Source organism: Natrix helvetica (assembly GCF_964273705.1).
Source record: "Natrix helvetica genome assembly, chromosome: 12".
Classification (NCBI taxonomy): domain Eukaryota; kingdom Metazoa; phylum Chordata; class Lepidosauria; order Squamata; family Natricidae; genus Natrix; species Natrix helvetica.
Window position 1 is genome coordinate 16,805,081 of NC_138556.1, and position 19,572 is coordinate 16,824,652.

At 47.9% G+C, this 19,572-nt stretch overlaps 1 protein-coding gene across 1 annotated transcript; it reads right to left on the reverse strand.

Annotated features, from left to right (window-relative positions):
• Positions 1-861: 861 nt before the first annotated feature.
• HEXA (hexosaminidase subunit alpha) lies at positions 862-18,111 on the reverse strand. The gene is made up of 14 exons (XM_081964646.1): positions 17,772-18,111; positions 13,704-13,796; positions 12,878-12,943; positions 12,732-12,778; positions 10,269-10,379; positions 8,876-8,977; positions 7,532-7,664; positions 6,367-6,547; positions 4,838-4,924; positions 4,383-4,455; positions 2,799-2,979; positions 2,039-2,129; positions 1,530-1,634; positions 862-992 (listed from the first exon to the last, which is right to left on the reverse strand). Exons 1-14 carry the CDS (start codon positions 18,085-18,087, stop codon positions 935-937), a joined length of 1,644 nt encoding a protein of 547 aa, XP_081820772.1. The 5' UTR covers positions 18,088-18,111; the 3' UTR covers positions 862-934.
• Positions 18,112-19,572: the final 1,461 nt, after the last annotated feature.

Consider the following 19,572-nt stretch of genomic DNA (forward strand, 5'->3'; position numbering starts at 1 on the left):
TGTGTGTGTGTGTGTGTGTGTGTGTGTGTGTGTGTGCTTGTCAAAGTCGCCCACCCTGCTAGGAACAAAGGCTCACGCAAAAGGTAACAATTTGCACTGCCAAGCAAAGCGACAGCGATTGTTAAAAAGAATAGCGGTGCATAGTAATTACTCTACTCCTTCTGCCATCCTAGGAACTCGGAAATTTTCCCTCCGAAGGGGGAGGGAAAAGGAAGGGGAAGGAGGGTGGGTGGGAGGTCTTAATCCCCCAGACTAGCACTGCCACCTGCTGGTATCGTATGCCAAATGCCAGCCAGAACGGCAGAACTGCTAGAAGTAACAGTGGAGAAAGGGAGAGGATATAGTGGTGATGGTGAACCTTTTCAGTGCAGAGTGCCCAAACTAGAATGGATGTGATGTGTGGGCAGGCGCGCGCCAGAGCATCGGCTGACTGGCGTACACATGCCAATTTTTCAGGCCGTTTTTCAGGCCAATTTTTGGCCGTCCAGCACCTGCAAAGAAAAACGCCCCAAAACGCCCAAAACCCACTCTGTTTTTCAGCCCGCTTTTCGGACTCTGGCCGGCGCTCCAGAAACCAGAAGAGCAGCTGGCAACAGCTCATGTGCCCACAGAGAGGGCTGTGCATGCCACCTCTGGCAGGTGTGCCATAGGTTTGCCATCACGGGGCCAGAGAGTCTCTCCTTGGCGATGCGTTTGTTTTGGTAGAAATGCCAGCAGGCGATTTGTGCCTTAAAATCAAATTTGCCTTGTGCCTTAAAAAAGAAAGAATGACCATTTTAAATGAGCTTCTTCTTTAAGAAAAAAAGGCTTCAAATAATAGGGAAGTGATTTATTGAAATATTTGTGGTTTTTTTTTAAAAAAAGAAAGAATCTCCCTGCACATATTAGTACAGATATTTGCGGGGGGGGGGGGGGGGGAGAGGTGATTGTAAAATCAAACTGCGTCAAATTCACAAAATCCGGTATAGAGGGGTTCGGCCTGGATACCTCGCCTGAAAAAAAGAAAAGAAAAATATTGTTAGAAGATGCTATTTAGGGAAGAGTCTAGCAGATTTTTTTTTAAAAAAAGAATATAAATAAAAAGTAGAGATGCCATTAAGTTTTTTTCAAAGACATCACCTGTGCCTTTTCACAAAGCCAACCAAGCTAAAAAAAAATATTCACAAGAAAAGACCAGAAATGGAAGTTTTATCAAAAATTAACCTTGTCTAAGGTATTTCCAACTCTTTATTTCTGCTTCTCAAAGATTGATCCACGTGGATTTCCAGAACTATAATCCAACTGTAAGTCGAGGACTGCCTATATCCAATTACGGGCAATGAGATGCCGGAATAAACGCAGACGTTGGAATGATTGATGTGGCCTAACAGAGCGAGGAGAAATAAGAGGAAGAAGAAAAGAAGAAGAAGAAGAAGAAGAAGAAGAAGAAGAAGAAGAAGAAGAAGAAGAAGAAGAAGAAGAAGAAGAAGAAGAAGAAGAAGAAGAAGAAGAAGAAGAAGAAGAAGAAGAAGAAGAAGAACGGGCATTACCTGAGCAATTTGCACCGGAAATCTGACAAGCGGGCGTAAGCATCTTGCTGGTTTCGAACCGTCTCGTTGCTCCACAAACGCTCAGCGACAGCCCCGGCTCTGGGCCTGGAGGAGATGAACAAGTGTGGCTCAGTTTGGAGAGTTTATACCAGGGGTCAGCAATCAACAGCTCTGGAGCTGCATGTGGCTCTTTCATCCCTCTTTTGCGGCTCCCTGTTGCCAGTCGCCAGGCTAACATTTCTACAGAAACTTTTCCTTTTTTTGCACAACTGGGCTGGTTTTTGCTATCTGTGAATGGGCTGTGAGAAAAGCCTTGAGGAACAGAAGGGAGCGAGCCAACCCATTGCAGCAGTCAGATAAGAGGAATTTGAGTCCCCGGGGCAGAAATGTATTTTGAGAAAGCGTCTCAAGGAAACCTCCTTGATTCCCTTGAAGAGAAAGGAAAGGAGAGGGGAAGTGTATGGGGGTTTTGCAAGAGTCTGCCGTTGAAACGTGAGAATAACTCTTACCACAGCCTGGGGGTTAAATTGGTTGCATCCACGTATTCGCCCCACATGCAGGCTTCTCCCCCAATAACCAGTTTTTTCTGTTCTGCGCTGCCTGTTGGAAGAGACACAAAGGTGTTTGTTTATCTCCTGCCTTTATTGTTTTTACAAATAACTCAAGGATGTAAATGCATCTGACAAAACCTTCCGCCTCTTTCCCCCCAAAACAACCTCCCTGTGAAGTGGGTTGGGCTGAGAGAGAGAGAGACAGAGAGAGACACAGACACCGACAGATAGAAAGAGAGAGAGACACAGAGAGAGAGAGAGAAGGAAGAGAGACAGACAGAGATACAGAGAGAGAGAAAGACAGACAGAGACAGACAGTGTGTGAGAGAGAGAGGGAGAGAGACAGAGAGAGAGAGAAAGCCACAACTGGCTTTCATGCCTAAGGTAGGACTAGAACTCACTGTCTCTTAGTGATTGGCCTAAAGTCACCCAACTGGCTTTCATGCCTAAAGTGGGACTACAACTCACCGTCTCCTGGTGATGGGCTTAAAGTCACCCATATGGATTTCATGCCTAAGGTGAGACTAGAACTCACCGTCTCCTGGTGATGGCCTTAAAGTCACCCAGCTGGATTACATGCCTAAAGTGGGACTAGAACTCAAGTCTTCCACTTTCTAAACTAGTGCCTCAACCACCAAAGCAAAGTGGTTCTCTCTGTAGATTATTAGTACTATTACGTATTGTACTGTTGATGGGGCTACACGGGGGGAAAACCCACCTTTGAAGGCCAGGGGTTCCACCTTATATGCTGCCAACCAATCCTGCCCGTAGGAGATGACGTTCAAGTACCAAGGGGAGGAGAGCAGGGTCCGGAAACCAGCCTCCGTGACACGGGACATCTCCTCTTGAAAAGTGACGGGTGCCCCTTTCCACACATGTATCACTGTATTAGGATTCACCTGGTCAAAACAGAGAATGGAAGAGGGACTGAAGTCCAGAAGAAGACATCTACAGGAGGTCTATGTGCCTTAACAAAGGATGTGTGGTTGTGAGTAGGCTCCAATATTGACAATACTGAGAGCGGCACTGTAGAAGAAGAGGCTGAGCTGGAAGGCGGACTTAAAAGTGTCATCAGCTTAGAATCCTTACATTGCCACAAACGATCTAAGCCCAGCCGCCTGCGAATTCTGTTGACCTAACTTATCGAGGGCTGACAGTTAGTTGACTAGATTCTTGTGCAAGACAACAGCTTATGGCCCAAAGCCCAGTGGCGATTGCAGTCGTAATTCGAGGACCATACCCTTCCAGTTTAGTCGGCGAGAAGCAATTCAGGAAGGGAGAGAAGAGAAGCAGCCTTAGAACAGGGGTGTCAAACTCGATTTCATCGAGGGCCGCATCAGCGTTGTGTTTGACCTTGGGGGGGGTGGCTAGAGTGGGCATGGAACAGCTCGACGTCACTTGTGTTGGGGGCACCTATGGAGGCCCGAGTGTCCTGCCAGAAAAAAATGGGCCCCCAAACTCTATTTTTGTCTGTGACGGCCTCCTGCAACATTCTCAGTGAAAACGGAGTTTGGGAGTGCCGCCTGTGGTCCTTGCAAGCTCCGTTTTCAGCTGCGACAGCTTCTTGCAGCCCTCTGCCAGGGAAAACAGAGGCCAGGTCTCCCGAGCTCCGTTTTCGCTGTCAGAGGCACCGCAGGCCGGTCCTTTGCTGTTTCCAGGGTGGCCCCGCGCATCAGATCTTAGCACCCCGTGGGACAGATCCGCCCCCGCCCCCAGGTCTTGAGTTTGACGCCCCTGGCCTAGAGCATCCTGAGTTCTCCCCACACAATCCTTCCGTCAGGCCTGCAGCCACCTTTCCTTTTGGATCTTTGGCCTGACACACCTTCTATTATTCTATTATGCATTTTCTATGGTGGGAAAATGGGAGTGGGGATTGTACGGAGTTAGATGACATATAGCCATAACAACCATCTTTCTAGAAAGCCAAGGTCATCCTTTATCTTTGCACCTCTGCACCTGACCAGAACTGGGTGGATGGAAGCTGCCAGCATGGAAGTCGGAGATTGGACCAAGGGATGGACTTGTGGGTGGGGGATGGGGGGCAAGATCTTGAACTTTCAACTGGGTGGGGAAAACCGGGGAAGCTTTCAGATTCGGGTTTTCCCAGATGTGCCAACATGGTTCTCTTAATAAATTGGAACTTTGAGCAATCCTTTGCCTCGGACTTTGATTTACTTTTGGATGCTATTTGGAGCCCTGGATCTAAGCACCCCCTGGACCAGATCCGGCCATGGGGTGTTGAGTTTGATACACACGCACACACGGCCTAGAGCATCCTGAGTTCTCCCAGCACAATCCTTACCTTCACACCATTATCGAATACTTCTTGCCACACCATGTAACCTTTCTTGTAAGATGCGACGATATCCAGCAGCCTGGAGCAAAGAGAAGAGCCAAGAGAAGGAGAAAGCGTCACATAAGCCCCTGTTTCAATTTCCCTGCATCAAACCTTCCCTTTTCTCCCTGCCTTCATCTGGTAGCTCTCAAGTAAGTCTCCTGACATGGGAGGGGAAGTCCATTTGAGGGCAAAAGAAAAAGAAAACAGGAAAACAGGAAGCTTAGCAAGACAGCTTCCTGGCCCAATGCTTACCTTTGTCGACCAAGAAGCCACGCCTGACGAACTGACATGATCTGCACCTTGGCTTGGCCGATGGGAAGTGGGGCACGATCTTTGGGGAGGACCAGTTTGAGGGAGGGTGGCCCTTGTTTTCTTGCCCCAAACAAACACTTAGCAATGGAGGGGAAGGATCACTTTACCTTTGAATGTAGAAGGATTCTAACTTGGAATAGTCTTTGCCAAATTGCATCTTCTCCATGAATGCTTGGATGTCTGGGTTAGACCTCCTACGTGGGAACAGAAGAGTTGGGTCAAAGTTGGATGCTCAAGACTTCCAAAGTCTAGTTCAGTGTTTCTCAATCTTGGCAACTTGAAGATGTCTGGACTTCAATTCCCAGAATTCCCCAGCCAGCATTCGCTGGCTGGGGAATTCTGGGATTTGAAGTCCAGACATCTTCAAGTTGCCAAGATTGAGAAACACTGTTCTAGTTCCTCAAAGGGATCCTTGGTAGGCCATCAAAAATAAAAATGGAAGCGTTCCTCATGCTTTATAAATACATCAGCCACACCAGAGTGGCTAGTCTTGGCCGCTTTTAAGACTTCTGGTCTGGAGGGCTGGCTAGGGGAATTCTGGGAATTGAAGTTCACAAGTCTTAAAGTGGCCAAAGTTGGGGACCCTGAGTCGGCCTGTTTTTTGCAAAAAGAGAGGCTTTTTTTGTTTTTGCCTTCCCTCAGGCCCCAGCAGCCTTCTGCAGGCTTCAGCAGGGCTGGGGCAAGGCAGAAACAGGGTTTTTTTTGCCTCCCCTCAGCCCTGCTGAAGCCTGCAGAGGGCTGCTAGGGGCTAAAGGAAGGCAAAACCTTTTTTTCGTACTTACCTCTTCAAAATCTTGATGTTGTCACACCTGCAGCCGGTTTCTTTTAGAATCTTTGGCCTGCCACACTAATACTCTATTTTACTATGCTGTTTCATTAATGGAGAATTGGGAGGGGGGATAGTAGGGAGTAGAATGTGTTGTTGTCAAAATAAAATTCCTTTCTAGAAGCCAAGGTCATCCTTTGTCTCTGCACCTGATGGCAACTGGATGGATGGAAGCTGCCAGCATGGCAGTGGGAGATTGGACCATGGGATGGACGTGTGGGTGTGGGGGGCAAGATCTTGAACTTTCAACTGGGTGGGGGAAAACCAGGAAGCTTTCAGATTCGGGTTTTCCCAGATGTGCCAACGTGGCTCTCTTCATAAATTGGAACTTTGAGCAATACTTTGCCTTGGACTCTGATTTAATTTTGGATGTTATTTGGAATGCTGACGTTAACCTGAATCTGAAAGCTTCCCAGGTTTTCCCACCCAGTTGAAAGTTCATGATCTTGCCCCCACACCCACAAGTCCACTGATGAAGCAGCATAGCAAAATAGAATATTAGTGTGGCAGGCCAAAGATCCTAAAAGGAACCGGCTGCAGGCCTGACAGGTGCGTCTTATACACCGGTGTGTCTTATAGTCCAAAGAAATACAGTATATCCTTGTGTGGGGCACGTTCTTTTTGCCTAAGGATCCATCTTAGTGTAACAATAGGTTTCCCAATGTATGTTTTATAGCCATCGATCTCTTTGCTAGTTCCAACCCAAGATGTCATTATCACCATTATCAATCTTTTCCCTTCTGCCCCACCATATATTCGCCTTCTCTCCATCCTTCCCCTCCCAGATTCCCCAAGGAAAACAAAACCCACCAACAAGTGAAGTCCACCTCATCTCCTCCCAGGTGAAGGTAGAAATCTGGGAAGATGGCGCTAACTTCAGCAAAAAACGAAGCCATGAACTGGTAAGTGGAGTTGAGGATGGGGTTGACTGGCCCGTAGGTCCCGCTGGGTTTTGTGGACTCGTAACATGGAGTCAATAAGCCTGGGACACCTGGGAGAAGGAAGGAAGGAAGAGAAAGGTGGAAGGAAGGAAGGAAAAAGAAAGAAAGAAAGAAGCAGAAAGGAGGAAGGAAGGAAGGAAAGAGAAAGAAAGAAGAAAGGAGGAAGGAAGGAGAAAGAAGGAAGGAGGAAGGAAGGAGAAAGAAGGAAGGAGGAAGGAGAAAGAAGGAAGGAGGAAGGAAGGAGAAAGAAGGAAGGAGGAAGGAGGGAAGAAGGGAGGAGGAAGGAGGAAGAAGGAAGGAAGGAGAAAGAAGGAAGGAAGGAAGGAAGGAAGGAAGGAAGGAAAGAGAAAGAAAGAAAGAAGAAAGGAAGGAGAAAGGAGGAAGGAAGGAAAAGAAGGAAGGAAGGTGGAAGGAAGGAGGAAGGAGGAAGAAGGAAGAAGGAAGGAAAGGGAAGGAAGGAAGGAAGGAAGGAAGGAAGGAAGGAAGGAAGGAAGGAAGGAAAGATGGATGGATAAGGGAATAAATGAACAAAACATCCACAAAACTACTAAGTGCAAATGAATATTGCAGGAAAAGAGATGTGTTCGTCTATTACAGTGTTTCCCAATCTTGTGAACGTTCAGGTGTGTGGACTTCAACTCCCAGGATTCCTCATTACTGGCATGCTGAGTGGGGAATTCTGGGAATTATAGTCCACGCATCTTAAAATGGCCACAGTTGGGGAACACGGCCTTAGCCCAACAAATTCTCAGGGCATTTCCAACCCAGCACACTTTGAAGGTTGGGGACGGCTGATCCAGTCTGGAAGCCATGAAATCATTACTTTTGTCTTCTCCCTCTTTTCTTCAACCAGCAAAGCAAACCATAATCTTGCTTTTTGCTGTTGAATATTCCCTCCTGGTGAGCAGGTTGTTCTGGGGGTGCTTGTTTCAGCACCTCTTTTCCAGGGATAACACGCGTCTGTCCAGATTCTAACTCGGCACCGATGCGGGTTCAATCCCAAGATTGTTTTCTCATCCCAAAAGAGTTCTTACCTGGCCCCCAAGAGAGAGTATGTCCGGGGGTGTCAAATTCTGGAATCACTCGAATTCCACGCAACCGGGCATATTCAATGACCATATTCACATCATCAGGAGTGTATATGTGAGTGGCCGAGTTATAGGAGCCCTAAAAATATAAATATAGGTAAAGGTTCCCCTTGTACATATGTGCTAGTCGTTCCTGACTCTAGGGGGTGGTGCTCATCTCCGTTTCAAAGCTGAAGAGCCAGCGCTGTCTGAAGACGTCTCCCTGTTCATGTGGCCAGCATGACTCAACGCCAAAGGCGCACGGAATGCTGTTCCCTTCCCACCAAAGGTGGTTTCTATTTTTCTACTTGCATTTTTTACTTGCTTTCAAACTGCTAGGTTGGCAGAAGCTGGGACAAGTCACGGGAGCTCACTCCATTACGCAGCGCTAGGGATTCAAACCGCCGAACTGCCAACCTTTATGATCGACAAGCTCAGCGTCTTAGCCACTGAGCCACCGCATACATACATACATACAGTATATGGCTCCTATTGAATGGCGCGTCAAGGAGCTCCATCCTTCAAATCTTATACCGAGGGGAGGACTATGGCTTGCTGGCTGAGATCTCGCTCTGATCAAAGAGTTTTCAGCTTTCTGGGACTTCTGGGAGGCCCGTTTCCCACCCCCACCCCCCAACATCCCGGAGTCTCCTGCATTTACCATATTTCTCGGAGTATAAGACGCACTGGAATATAAGACGAAGCAAGGTGTTGAAGAGGAAAATTTAAAAAAAAGTTTTTGCAGTCTGTAAACCTCCCAACAACGCCCCGTTTTTCATGAAATCAGGCCTGTTTGTTGCTTAGGAGGCTTGTAGAGCAAAAATGAGCAAAAAACAGCCCATTTTTCACGAAAACAGGCTCGTTTTCTGTCCCCTCAAAAAGGGAATGGATAGCCTTTAGGAAGATTATAGAGTGCTGCTGGGGGCTGGGGGCAAAAATGGGCCATTCTTTGCTCATTTCTGCCCTCCCCAGCCCCCAGGAGCTCTCTGAAAGCCTTCTGAAAGCTATGCACAGCCATTTTGGTGAAGGGTCGGAGTTTCAGGAGGCCAAAAAATGCAATATTCCGTGTATAAGACGCACCCAGATTTTCAGCCTCTTTATACGCTGAAAAATACGGTACCTCGCATCCAAAACGGGCTGTGTGGGGACTCCTGGGAGGAGAGTGGTGGGCGAGGCCAGCCAGGGATGGGATTTGGAGGTTCTCCGCACCGGCCGTAACGTTAGCTACGGGCTCTCCCAAACCTGGGCAAACCTGTAGCAACCCACTCCCGACTAAACGTCAGCGGTTCAGTGGGAGATGCGACTGCTCACCTTCGAACTGAGATCCGGGAACACCATGCTTTTGAACGGAAACGATGGGTCGTCCACAATGTGCCAGTGGAACACGTTAAATTTGTTGTACGCCATGGCGTCCTGAGGGAAGGAGAGGTGGTTTTGGAAAAAAAACCTGCATTCCTTAGCAATCGTGATGAGATGAACCAAGGACTCATCTACGGCTCAGAAAACCCTTCAGATATTGCAAAGGTGGCTACTCCTTCTTCGCCCAACAAACCTTGCTCTGAATTATTGCTCTGCACAGCTTCTTTCTTATGCTGTAGAGGAGGGTTTCTCAACCACGGCAGCTTTTAAGATGGGTGGACTTCAACTCCCAGAATTCCCCATTCTCTGTGGCTGAATGAATCCCAACCCTAAACCAGGGGTCACCAACCTTTCAGACCTCAGGGATCTCATAATTATAAATCCTGCAGACCACTCATACGATCTGCCTAATGACTGGCCGGGTGGGCGTGGCAAGGTGGTCACGGGATTGGCTGGGCGTGGCCAACTCAATGTCACTCACGTTCAGGGATGCCTTGCCGGTCTCTATTTGCCCCTCCCCTCCCAGCCACTCCTCGCCTGCCCGCCTGAGCTCCTTAGGACCCCAACAGGAAGCGGTTGCTGGAGCTAAGCAGCCACCATGAGGAAGGGTTTGCAAAACAGCTCAGCTCAAATTGGATCTGACCGAGAAGGAAGCTCAGCAGAAGCACCTCACTGAGGACTAGGAGCATAGGCTTTCCAAGCAGAAGGAAGACCTGCTGGAGTGCAAGGCCAAGTACCGGCGCCTGGAGGTGGGCTGAGATGGTCAGCCAGTTCCAGGCCATGATGTAGTCCTACTGGTACAAGGCCCTCTGGCTCTTCGTCACTAGCGGCGCTTCCCTCCAGCCTTCGCCCAAGAGGCTGAAGCAGACCCCAAGTTGGAATTTCTGCCCCCCTCCCACCCCTACAAAAAGACCTCGAAGGGGGAGAGTCTCTTCAGCAACACAAACATTCATTGCATGTATCCGTCCCAGGGGTCGTCGTTTGAGGAGCCCTGATTTAGTGCAAAATAAAAAAGGCAAATAATTTTTCTGAGGGCCACCAAAATTTTCTCACGGATCATCAGTGGCCCATGGACCACCAGTTGGTAACCGCTGCCCTAAACAACTACACCACCCTGGCTGCCCTACCAATCCTCCCACCTCAAGGGCGGACATGAGGACACTTCCTTGCAATCACCACACAGAACCACCTAAGCCTAAGAGGGAAACGTCAGAAGGCCCCAAGGCTCGTGAAGGTAAGGGGAGGGTTGTGGTGAAGAACTTGAATTAAGTCAGTCAGTAGAATAACGTGCTCATCTGATGTAAGATCTCCCAGGGTCTTCTAGGTCGCTTCCAGATTCACCTACCAGGGTCTCCAGGATGTTTCTCAGAGGCAGGAAATGGCGAGATGTGTCAAGGAGCAGACCTCGGTGTGGGAAGCGAGGGAAATCAACCACGTCTGTCTTGTTGAGGTAGAACTATATGAAGGAGAAGATAAGACCCAGTTGACCCAAATGCCCAGCGTAAACTTCCCCCCAGGGATCTGGCCTTCTCCGATGAGAGTGAAAATCAGGCCATGTGCTTGGAGGACTAAACAAGCTCTTCAAGAATTCAGGTCTAGGGTTTATGAGATGCCACGGGATCTTCCCTGGCCCCGTGTTAAGCTGCAAAGTCCTTTGAAGAACAAATAACAGCTAGCAAAAGTGAATTGCAAATGGCAGCTTGAATTAGATCAAGCTTCAGACTGGGATAGAATGGGAGGGGAGGGGAGAAGGGAGAGGAGAAAAGGGAGAGGAAAGAAGGGAAAGGGGAGGGGAGGGAGGAGAGAAGGGAGAGGAGAAAAGGGAGGAGAGAAAGGAGAGGAGAGGAGAAAAGGGAGAGAAGAGAGAAAGAAGAGGAGAAAAGGGAGAGGGGAGGGGAGGGAAGAGAGAAGGGAGAAGAGGGGGGGAGAGAGAAAGGAGAGGAGAAAAGGGAGGAGAGAAAAGAGAGGAGGAGAAAAGGGAGAAGAGAGAAAGGAGAGGAGAGAAGGGAGAGGAGAGGGGAGAGGAGAGGGGAGGGAAGGAGAGGGATAGAGGGGAGAGCGGAGAGGAGAGAAGGGATAAGAGAGGAGGGAGAGGATTCTTTATAGGCCAAGTGGACACACAACTCATTTGTCTCCAGTGCAGAAGCTCACAATGTACATATAAGCAAGTAATCAGCCATAGATCATAAATCATAGCATCATTCATCATTAAGTTACAAATAACAAGTCATCAGTCGTAAGATACCAATAGCAGAAGAATAGTAAGAAAGGTGAGAAGATGAGAAGGATTACAACAATACAGCCCTACTACATGGATAAATACCTTTAGACCTAAGACACTGCGGTGGGAATTAGGTGTTCAGCAGAGGGATGGTATCGGGGGGAAAAAACTATCTTTGTGTCTAGTTGTTTTGGTACACAATGCCCTATAGAGGCATCCTGAAGGGAGACATTGACACGCTTTATGTCCGGGATGTGAGGGGTCTGTCGATATTTTCTCAGCCCTCTTTCTGGTTTGGGCAGAAAACAGACCCTCAGGGGAAAGCAGCTGGTTGCAACTGTTTTTTTCCCCCATTTCCAAGTGGAATAGATACATGAACTCATTTGGGTCTGCTTGTGAGTCATTCTTCATTGTTGGCAACAGCCTTGACTAGTCCGTGCAGTTTCCTTGACAACATTTTCAGAAATGCTTTGCTGTTGCCTTTTTCCTTGGAAGGGTCTTGGCGCAAGATCACCCAGACGGCTTTCATGCCTAAGGCAAGACTAGAACTCACCATCGCCTGGTAATTAGCCCAACGTCACCCGGCTAACTTTGTCCCTAAGGTGGGAGTTAGCACTTCCAGTCTCCCAGTTGCTGGCTTGCTGCCTTAACCACGGCACGACGCTGTCTGTCTGTTCTCACAGATCACATGAAATGATGTTTGGATTTCGCTTCAGCAAATTGGGTGAATCTAATTAGTTGGGTCTTACTTAATTGGTGGAACAGTGGCTAAGACGCTGAGCTTGTCGATCAGAAAGGTCGGCAGTTCGGCGGTTCGAATCCCTAGCGCCGCGTAATGGAGTGAGCTCCCATTATTTGTCCCAGCTTCTGCCAACCTAGCAGTTCGAAAGCACGTAAAAAAAATGCAAGTAGAAAAATAGGAACCACCTTTGGTGGGAAGGGAACAGCGTTCCATGCGCCTTCGGCGTTGAGTCATGCCGGCCACATGACCACGGAGACGTCTTTGGACAGCGCTGGCTCTTGGGCTTTGAAAGGGAGATGAGCACTGCCCCCTGGAGTTGGGAACGGCTAGCACATATGTGCGAGGGGAACCTTTACCTTTACCTATTTAATCTTGACATGACAGCACTAATCCATGACTTTGGTTCAGTGGTGGGTTCTGGATCCCGCCTGGCGTCGCGTACATGGACGCGCATGGCATACGCTTGCATTGTACCTGCCAGCGACGCCTTCGCAAGCCTCCGCAATGCTCCAGCTGCTCAGTAGAGCTTTGCGCAGGCGCTGTACGTACCATGTACGGAAGCGCCGAAGGCTTTAAAGGACAGATAAGGAGCTTGGGAGGGTGGGCCTTCTGGAGCACCATACTGGAACGGTGCTCCGGAAAGGCTCTGATATGGGCGTACCGCCTGCAACCCACCACTGCTTTGGTTAAACATGGTTTGTTGAGTAAGCCTCACTGCTGGGGTTTATAGCCACTGTTCTGTTGACAAACCACAATTCCTGCTGTCGCTCCACACATACAGTCACACCCAAACAAAGCAATGAACCACAGATGTTGTATACCCTTCCCGAGTATCCCGTACTCACTGTCCCATCTTCGTCCCTCCAGGGAAGCTGGCTGAAGGTCTCCAATCCTAGGGAACAAGGCAGAATCACATCAGTTTGACGACAAAAAGTCAGAGTACCAAGCTACAAAGAAAGCGATGGAAAGCTGTCCCTGCCCCTCGTCTTACCTCTGAGGGCACCCCAGATGTTGGTGGCTGTGAGTAGCATCAGATCCACCGAAACGCTGAGCTTATCTGGAAGTTCATTTGGGGAACAAAACAAGCAGCTGAATTAAAAATTTTAAAGCTGAGAAGTTAAAAGTTAAAGGTTCCCCTCGTACACACAGTATGTGCTAGTCCTTCCCGACTCTAGGGGGCGGTGCTCATCTCCGTTTCAAAGCCAAAGAGCCAGAGCTGTCCAAAGATGTCTCCGTGGTCATGTGGCCGGCATGACTCAACGCCGAAGGCGCATGGAACGCTGTTCCCTTCCCACCAAAGGTGGTTCCTATTTTCCTACTTGCATTTTTTACCTGCTTTCGAACTGCTAGGTTGGCAGAAGCTGGGACAAGTCACGGGAGCTCACTCCGTTACGCGGCGCTAGGGATTCGAACTGCCGAACTTTCTGATCGACAAGCTCCTAGCGTCTTAGCCACTGAACCCCACTGCTTAGAAGTTGGCATTCCTCAAGGCAAACGGCCGACATCGTCTTTTTATTAGGAGTGAGAATTTATAATTTCAGGGCTTGTTTTGGGAACGTTGGGCCTGCAGAGCCATCAAGGGCTAAAATTGGGAAGCTCCCCTAAAACCTGGGTGGCCGTCTGTGGTTGTTTAGAAGAGGTCCAGTTTTGGTCACCACATTACAAAAAGGACGTGAAGACTCTAGAAAGGTGCCATCACTGAGCTTGTGGTCAGCAGGGTACCGTTTGCCATCACAGTCTTAAAGGCACCCTACTAACCGTAACCTTAGCGATGCCAACCCGGCCACCAGCATTGAATTAAGACACCATTTCCTTACAGTTCTCCGGAGATCCAAGGGTGGGATAGCCACTGCATCCTGCTTCGGTCACGGAGACGAGGAGGTTAGGACACAGGTCCTTGCCGTCGCTCCCTGCAATAGACAATTGGAAATACAATACAATACTATAGCAGAGTTGGAAGGGACCTTGGAGGTCTTCTAGTCCAACCCCCTGCCTAGGCAGGAAACCCTATACCATTTCAGACAGATGGCTATCCAACATCTTCTTAAAAACCTGTATTGTTGGAGCATTCACAACTTCTGGAGGCAAGCTGTTCCACTGATTAATTGTTCTAACTGTCAGGAAGTTTCTCCTCAGTTCTAAGTTGCTTCTCTCCTTGATTAGTTTCCACCCATTGCTTCTTGTCCTACCCTCAGGTGCCTTGGAGAATAGCTAGACTCCCTCTTCTTTGTGGCAACCCCTGAGATATTGGAAGAATGCTATCATGTCTCCCCTAGTCCTTCGTTCTCTTAAGCTAAACATACCCAGTTCCTGCAACCGTTCTTCATATGTTTTAGCCTCCAGTCCCCTAATCATCTTTGTTGCTCTTCTCTGCACTCTTTCTAGAGTCTCCACATCTTTTTTACATCGTGGCGACCAGAACTGAATGCAGGATTCCAAGTGTGGCCTTACCAAAGCAAGGTAATCTCTCTCCAAGTAGCAGTTACACGAAGCTTCCTTTATTTAAAATAATAATAATGATAATTCATCTTGGGGTGGGTTTTTTTTTCCTTTTAACCAAGCAGCCTTGAAGCTTAGAATTTAAAAAAAAACGAGACGTGAAAACAAATATCCCAGTTTTTGTGATTCCTATCTACCGTGAAGGCCTGACATCTGGTGTAAGCAGGCGGAGGGAGGCTGGTAAGGCAAGAGGGGGCTGTTTCGTAAAGATATCATAACCACCTAACGCAGTGTGTCTCAACCTTGGCGACTTGGAGGTCCTGTGGACTTCAACTCCCAGAATTCCCCAGCCAGCAAAGCTGGATTCTGGGAATTGAAGTCCACGGGACTTCAAGTCGCCAAGGTTGAGAAACACTGACCTAAAGGCATTTTAAAACAAGCTGCAAACCCCCTCCGCCCCCCCCCCCCATCTTTTCGGTACCAGGAACCAGTTCCACGGAGAAAGAGTATAAACGCACCAAGAGTTCAAAGAGAATGACAAGAAAAAAATATAGTTTTCGCCTCCGCGCATACGGTTTTTGCTTTCTCCGGCCCCCAGGAGCACTCTGCAGGCCTCCCAAACCCCCTCTGTGCCCCGTATTTTGCAAAAAATGAGTGAAAAACAGCCCCGGTTTTGGTCTCCCAAGCCCTCCAGACCTGTCGTTTTTGCTCTCCCCAGCCCCCAGGAGCACTCTGCAGGCCTCCCATACCCTCTGCGGGTGGGGCTTCGGGAGGCCAAAATTGGCCATATTCGGTGTATAAGACGCACCAACATTTCCACCCTCTTTTATGAGCGGAAGTGTCTTATATTCTAAAAAGTACAGTAAGTGCCTGTACGGTGAAGGTTAGGTGTGAGGTCTGACAGCAGACACAGATCGACTTTTGAGATTGCATATTCTAGGAGAGATTGCCATAGTGGTAGAAAACTAGAAAATGAAGGAATGAGGAACTATGATCAGCTGTAATCCCCTTGTGACAGCTCATTTTTATTACTTCCTTCCTTTTACCATTAGGAAATTCTTTGCTTATGGAACCAACTAAAGATAGAAATGTTTTGGGTGAGTGCAAAAATCCAGGGTAACTATTATGGGTAGCAAAGAGATCCTGAAAACTGCCATTTTCTGGTCATTCAGACTACCATATTTTTCAGAGTATAAGACATTCCGAAGTGTAAGACGCATCTAGCTTTTGGGGAGGAAAACAAGGGGGGAAAAATCTGCCTCTGCCTCCCAGAAAGTTGCCTCCTTGCAGCAAACAGCAAACAGTACAGACGATATACATTGTTTGTGGTGTTACATTTCAGACTATACTTGTACAGATGTTGTTAAAAATGATGTGCTTTCTGGAAGTACACATTATTTTCTGCCATTTAAAAGCAGATACAATAGCACTGGGCCCCTTCAGAGCAAGCATTTATTTTAAAAAGCTTCTTCATTTTGTTACGTTGTCTAGATAGAACAACAATAAAGTAATCTTTAAAAAATAAGTCTAATAATTTGGACATTCTATAGGCATTTATAGTTATTGACTTACCTCCTTGCAGCAAACAGCCTTTCAGTTTCGCCTGATTAGCACAAGGGGGAAAAAAATCTGCCTCTGATTCCCAGCAATTTGCCTCCTTGCAGCAAACAGCACACTGCCCATTTCTCTTTCAATTTCAGTTTCAGCAGGGCCTCCCCATGATCAGCTGTTTCAGGCTGCAGGGATTGCCATAGCCTATTGCAGGCCTCAAGCCCCATTTGCTGCAAGGAGGTAAATTGCTGGGAGGCAGAGGCCAAGGGGTGGGGGCTGGTGGGCGGGCGGGGCTACATTCGATGCATAGGACACACTCAAATTTTCACCCTCTTTTTTTGGGGGGGGGAGTGAGTCTTATACTCCAAAAAATAGGGTATTTGCAATATTTGGTTTCCTTAAAACAGGGGAGTCAAACTTGTGGCCCGCGGGCCAGGTACATCATGCGCTGGCCACACCCACACCTAGTTTAGCAAAGGGGAAGAAAGTCCCGAGATGTCACATGACACTGGCGGTTTGGCACCCCTGCTCTAAGACTCGTGGTTTTTCAGCCTTGGCTACTTTAAGAAGTGTGGACTCCAACTCCCAGCATTTCCCAAGCTAGAAAGAAGACCATATGACTTAAATGATCCAGGTGGAAAAACATGGCTCTATACTGAATGTGATCCTGTTTTATTTATATTTTATGACTGGCATTTACTTCGTTCTGTTTTCTTAATGGTTGCCACCAAAAAAAACAAAATTTCGCAAGAACCGGTTTGGTTGTGTGCTTTTTGACCGTCCCAACTTATGTCTTATGTAATTGCCAGGCTCAATTACAGCTATACGTTGAAAATTACTAGTACCCTGTTTCCCCGAAAATAAGACCTCACCGGATAATAAGCCCAAGTGGGCTTTTGAGCGCATGCGATAAAATAAGCCCTCCCTGCAAAATATTGCAACACAGCAGCAGCCGCGAGGTGACCACGCTCGCCGCCTCCTGAACCTCAAAAATAATAAGGCCTCCCCGAAAATAAGGCCAAGTGGTTATTTTGGGGGTCAAAAGAAAATAAGATCCTGTCTTATTTTTGGGGAAATAGAGTACGCAAACCTGTTCACCTAGCCAAAAGGGGCTGAAATATTTAATGTCCAGGGCAAATGTGATAGCATATGAAAGCAGTAAAGACAATCACTTCCCCAATTCACAGAAGTATAAGGGGAGGGAGGTGGAGACCAATCAAGCTTGCAAGATTCTATTATTAGAGGGGAGGGGGGGTGGAATGGTTTTCACCTTCCTTGTGGATTTGTTTCCTTGATTTACCTGTCAGGACTGACAGCTTCTTCCCAGAGCAAAATGCTTAAGATCACAATTGTGAGAGATACAGAATCTTGCATTTCTTGGGCGTGGGTAAGTAATTTCACCCTAATTTCAATGGGAGTTACTTCCAACTCAGCAGACATGGGACTTCTGCTTTGTTCCAGAGGCGCTGCCCTGTTCTTATCCAATATCTGGCTTATTTCAAAGCCCGCCAACTTAGATCAAATGGGTTTTGGGAAAGGGGGCTTGGACAGTTATGTGCCCAGTTTCAGGGTCTCCGCTCTTGGGTAGGGGAAAAGAAAGGAAAAGTTCTGCTAGGGCCATGGTTCAACTTATCCTGTTTGCCTGCCCAACAACACGTTCTCAACCCAAGCAAAGGATCGCCCAACTCGTTCAGCTGCAGAAGCCCCGAGCGAAGTCCCCTACGCCCCCCCACCTTCAAGCGAAATTCCTAGCGAAGCTCCGCAGAGGGAAGCAGATCGTGGGAACGCGGCATCTTTGCTGCCCCGCATAACATCGCGTGCAAAAAAAGAGGGGCGCAAGCAGGACCCCCTCCCTCCCTCCCTGCCCCGCTGCCCCCTCCCCTCCCCTTCCGCACCTGCTCTCTCCTGGAGCCCGGGCGGGAAAATCAGCTGCCAGTAACGTCGGAACGCCCCGTCCAGCACATCGCAGCCCGGCTCCACCGCCGAGTCGTTGGCATAGGCGAATCGGAACTGCCGGGAGCTGAGCCGGCAGAGGCTCTGGGGGTCCTGGCGGAGCCACTGCGGCTGCGGCCACACGGCAGCGCCCCAGCCGGCGGTCAGGAGCAGGAGCAGCGCGCCCGTCGTGCCCGCCATCCCTGCAGCAGCTGGACGGAGGCTGCCCGGCGGGGACGACGAACGGCAGGAGGAAGAAGCCTTCGCTTCGCGGGTCATGCGACGCAGCCGGGTCACGTGAGAGGCGGCGGGCAGCCCCACCCACCCACCTCCCCCCCCCGCGCGTTCTCGGGGGTGGCGCCCCCCCCCGGAGAAGCTTCGCGGGTGGCCGGAGCGGAGAAACGGGATCGGTCTCCGTCTGGCTCCCTGCGCTCTTTCTTTCTTTCTTTCTTTCTTTCTTTCTTTCTTTCTTTCTTTCTTTCTTTCTTTCTTACTCACTTTTTCTTTTTTCTTTCTTTCTCACTCTCCTTTTCTCTATCTCTTTCTTTCTCACTCTTTCCTTTCTTTTTCTCTGTCTTTCTTTTTTCTTTCTCACTCTCTCCCTTTCTCTCTTTCTTTTGTTCTTTCTTTTTCTCTTTCTTTCTCTTTCTCTTTTTCCCTTTTCTTTCTCGCTTTTTCCTTCTTTCTTTTTTCTTTCTTTCCTTCTTTCTCTTTTTTGTTTTCTTTCTTTTTCTTTCTCTTTTTTCTTTTTTTCTCACTCACTTTTTCTCTATCTTTCTTCTTTCTCACTCTTTTTCTTTCTTTTTCTTTCTCACTTTTTTTCTCACTTTCTTTTTCTCTTTTTCTCTTTCCTTCTTTGTTTTTCTTGTTCCTTTCTTTTCTCCACTCCCTGCCTTCCATCCCTCTCCTCCCTCTCTTTTCCTTTTTTGTCTTCCTCCCTTTCCTTTCTTTTCCCTTTCCCCTCTCCTCTCTTTCTTCCTCTCTCACTTCTTCAATTTATGTGCCATTCATCTCACCCTACAAAGCAAAGCTTTAAGAGGACACTGGCCCTGCAGGTAGAAATCTAGCTCCATCCTGACAGTAAAAAACCAGCATGGCAGGGCATATCAAAGGAAGGATCTTTGAGCAACAGGTTAGGCTTGCCAGACACATCCATTGTCTTTTATTGGTAGCAGCCGATGGAAGTGGGCGGTTAGACCCAAGTTGCTTTTTTATTACCCCACTCTAGTTTATTACCATTATCTACAAGCTTTTCTTTTGAGGGTAGGACCACTGACTAGAGGAAGTGGTGCTGTGAGCTTCTTTTTGCTATACTGTGTGTATTCAGACTTTGGCCATTACTCGCTTGCCATTTTTGGATTCTTTCATTGAATTGGGAGTGGGCTTGATGGCCTTAACTAGTCTCTTTTATTCCACATCTTCTCTTGTATGAATAAGATTAAGATGCAGTGAAAATGAAGGAATATGTATTAAAACACCAATATAATGGAAAATTCAGAAAAAATACTCTGACATGCATAGCTAAGGTGCAGAATTTACAAATACAAGAAAGCCTTATTCATACACGAGTCTAAGACACAGGCATTGAGGTTGATATCTTACGGGTTTAACATTTCTATTTATACCAGATTCAGTAAATAAATGTTCTATGAAAGTGTCCATTTTAATTTTTTGGGCAGTAAATATTGATAAATAGAAAACCCATGGAACCAAAAGCTGCGTGCGAGTCCTTTTTAAGTGGGATGAGGGACATTCCGAGTGAAA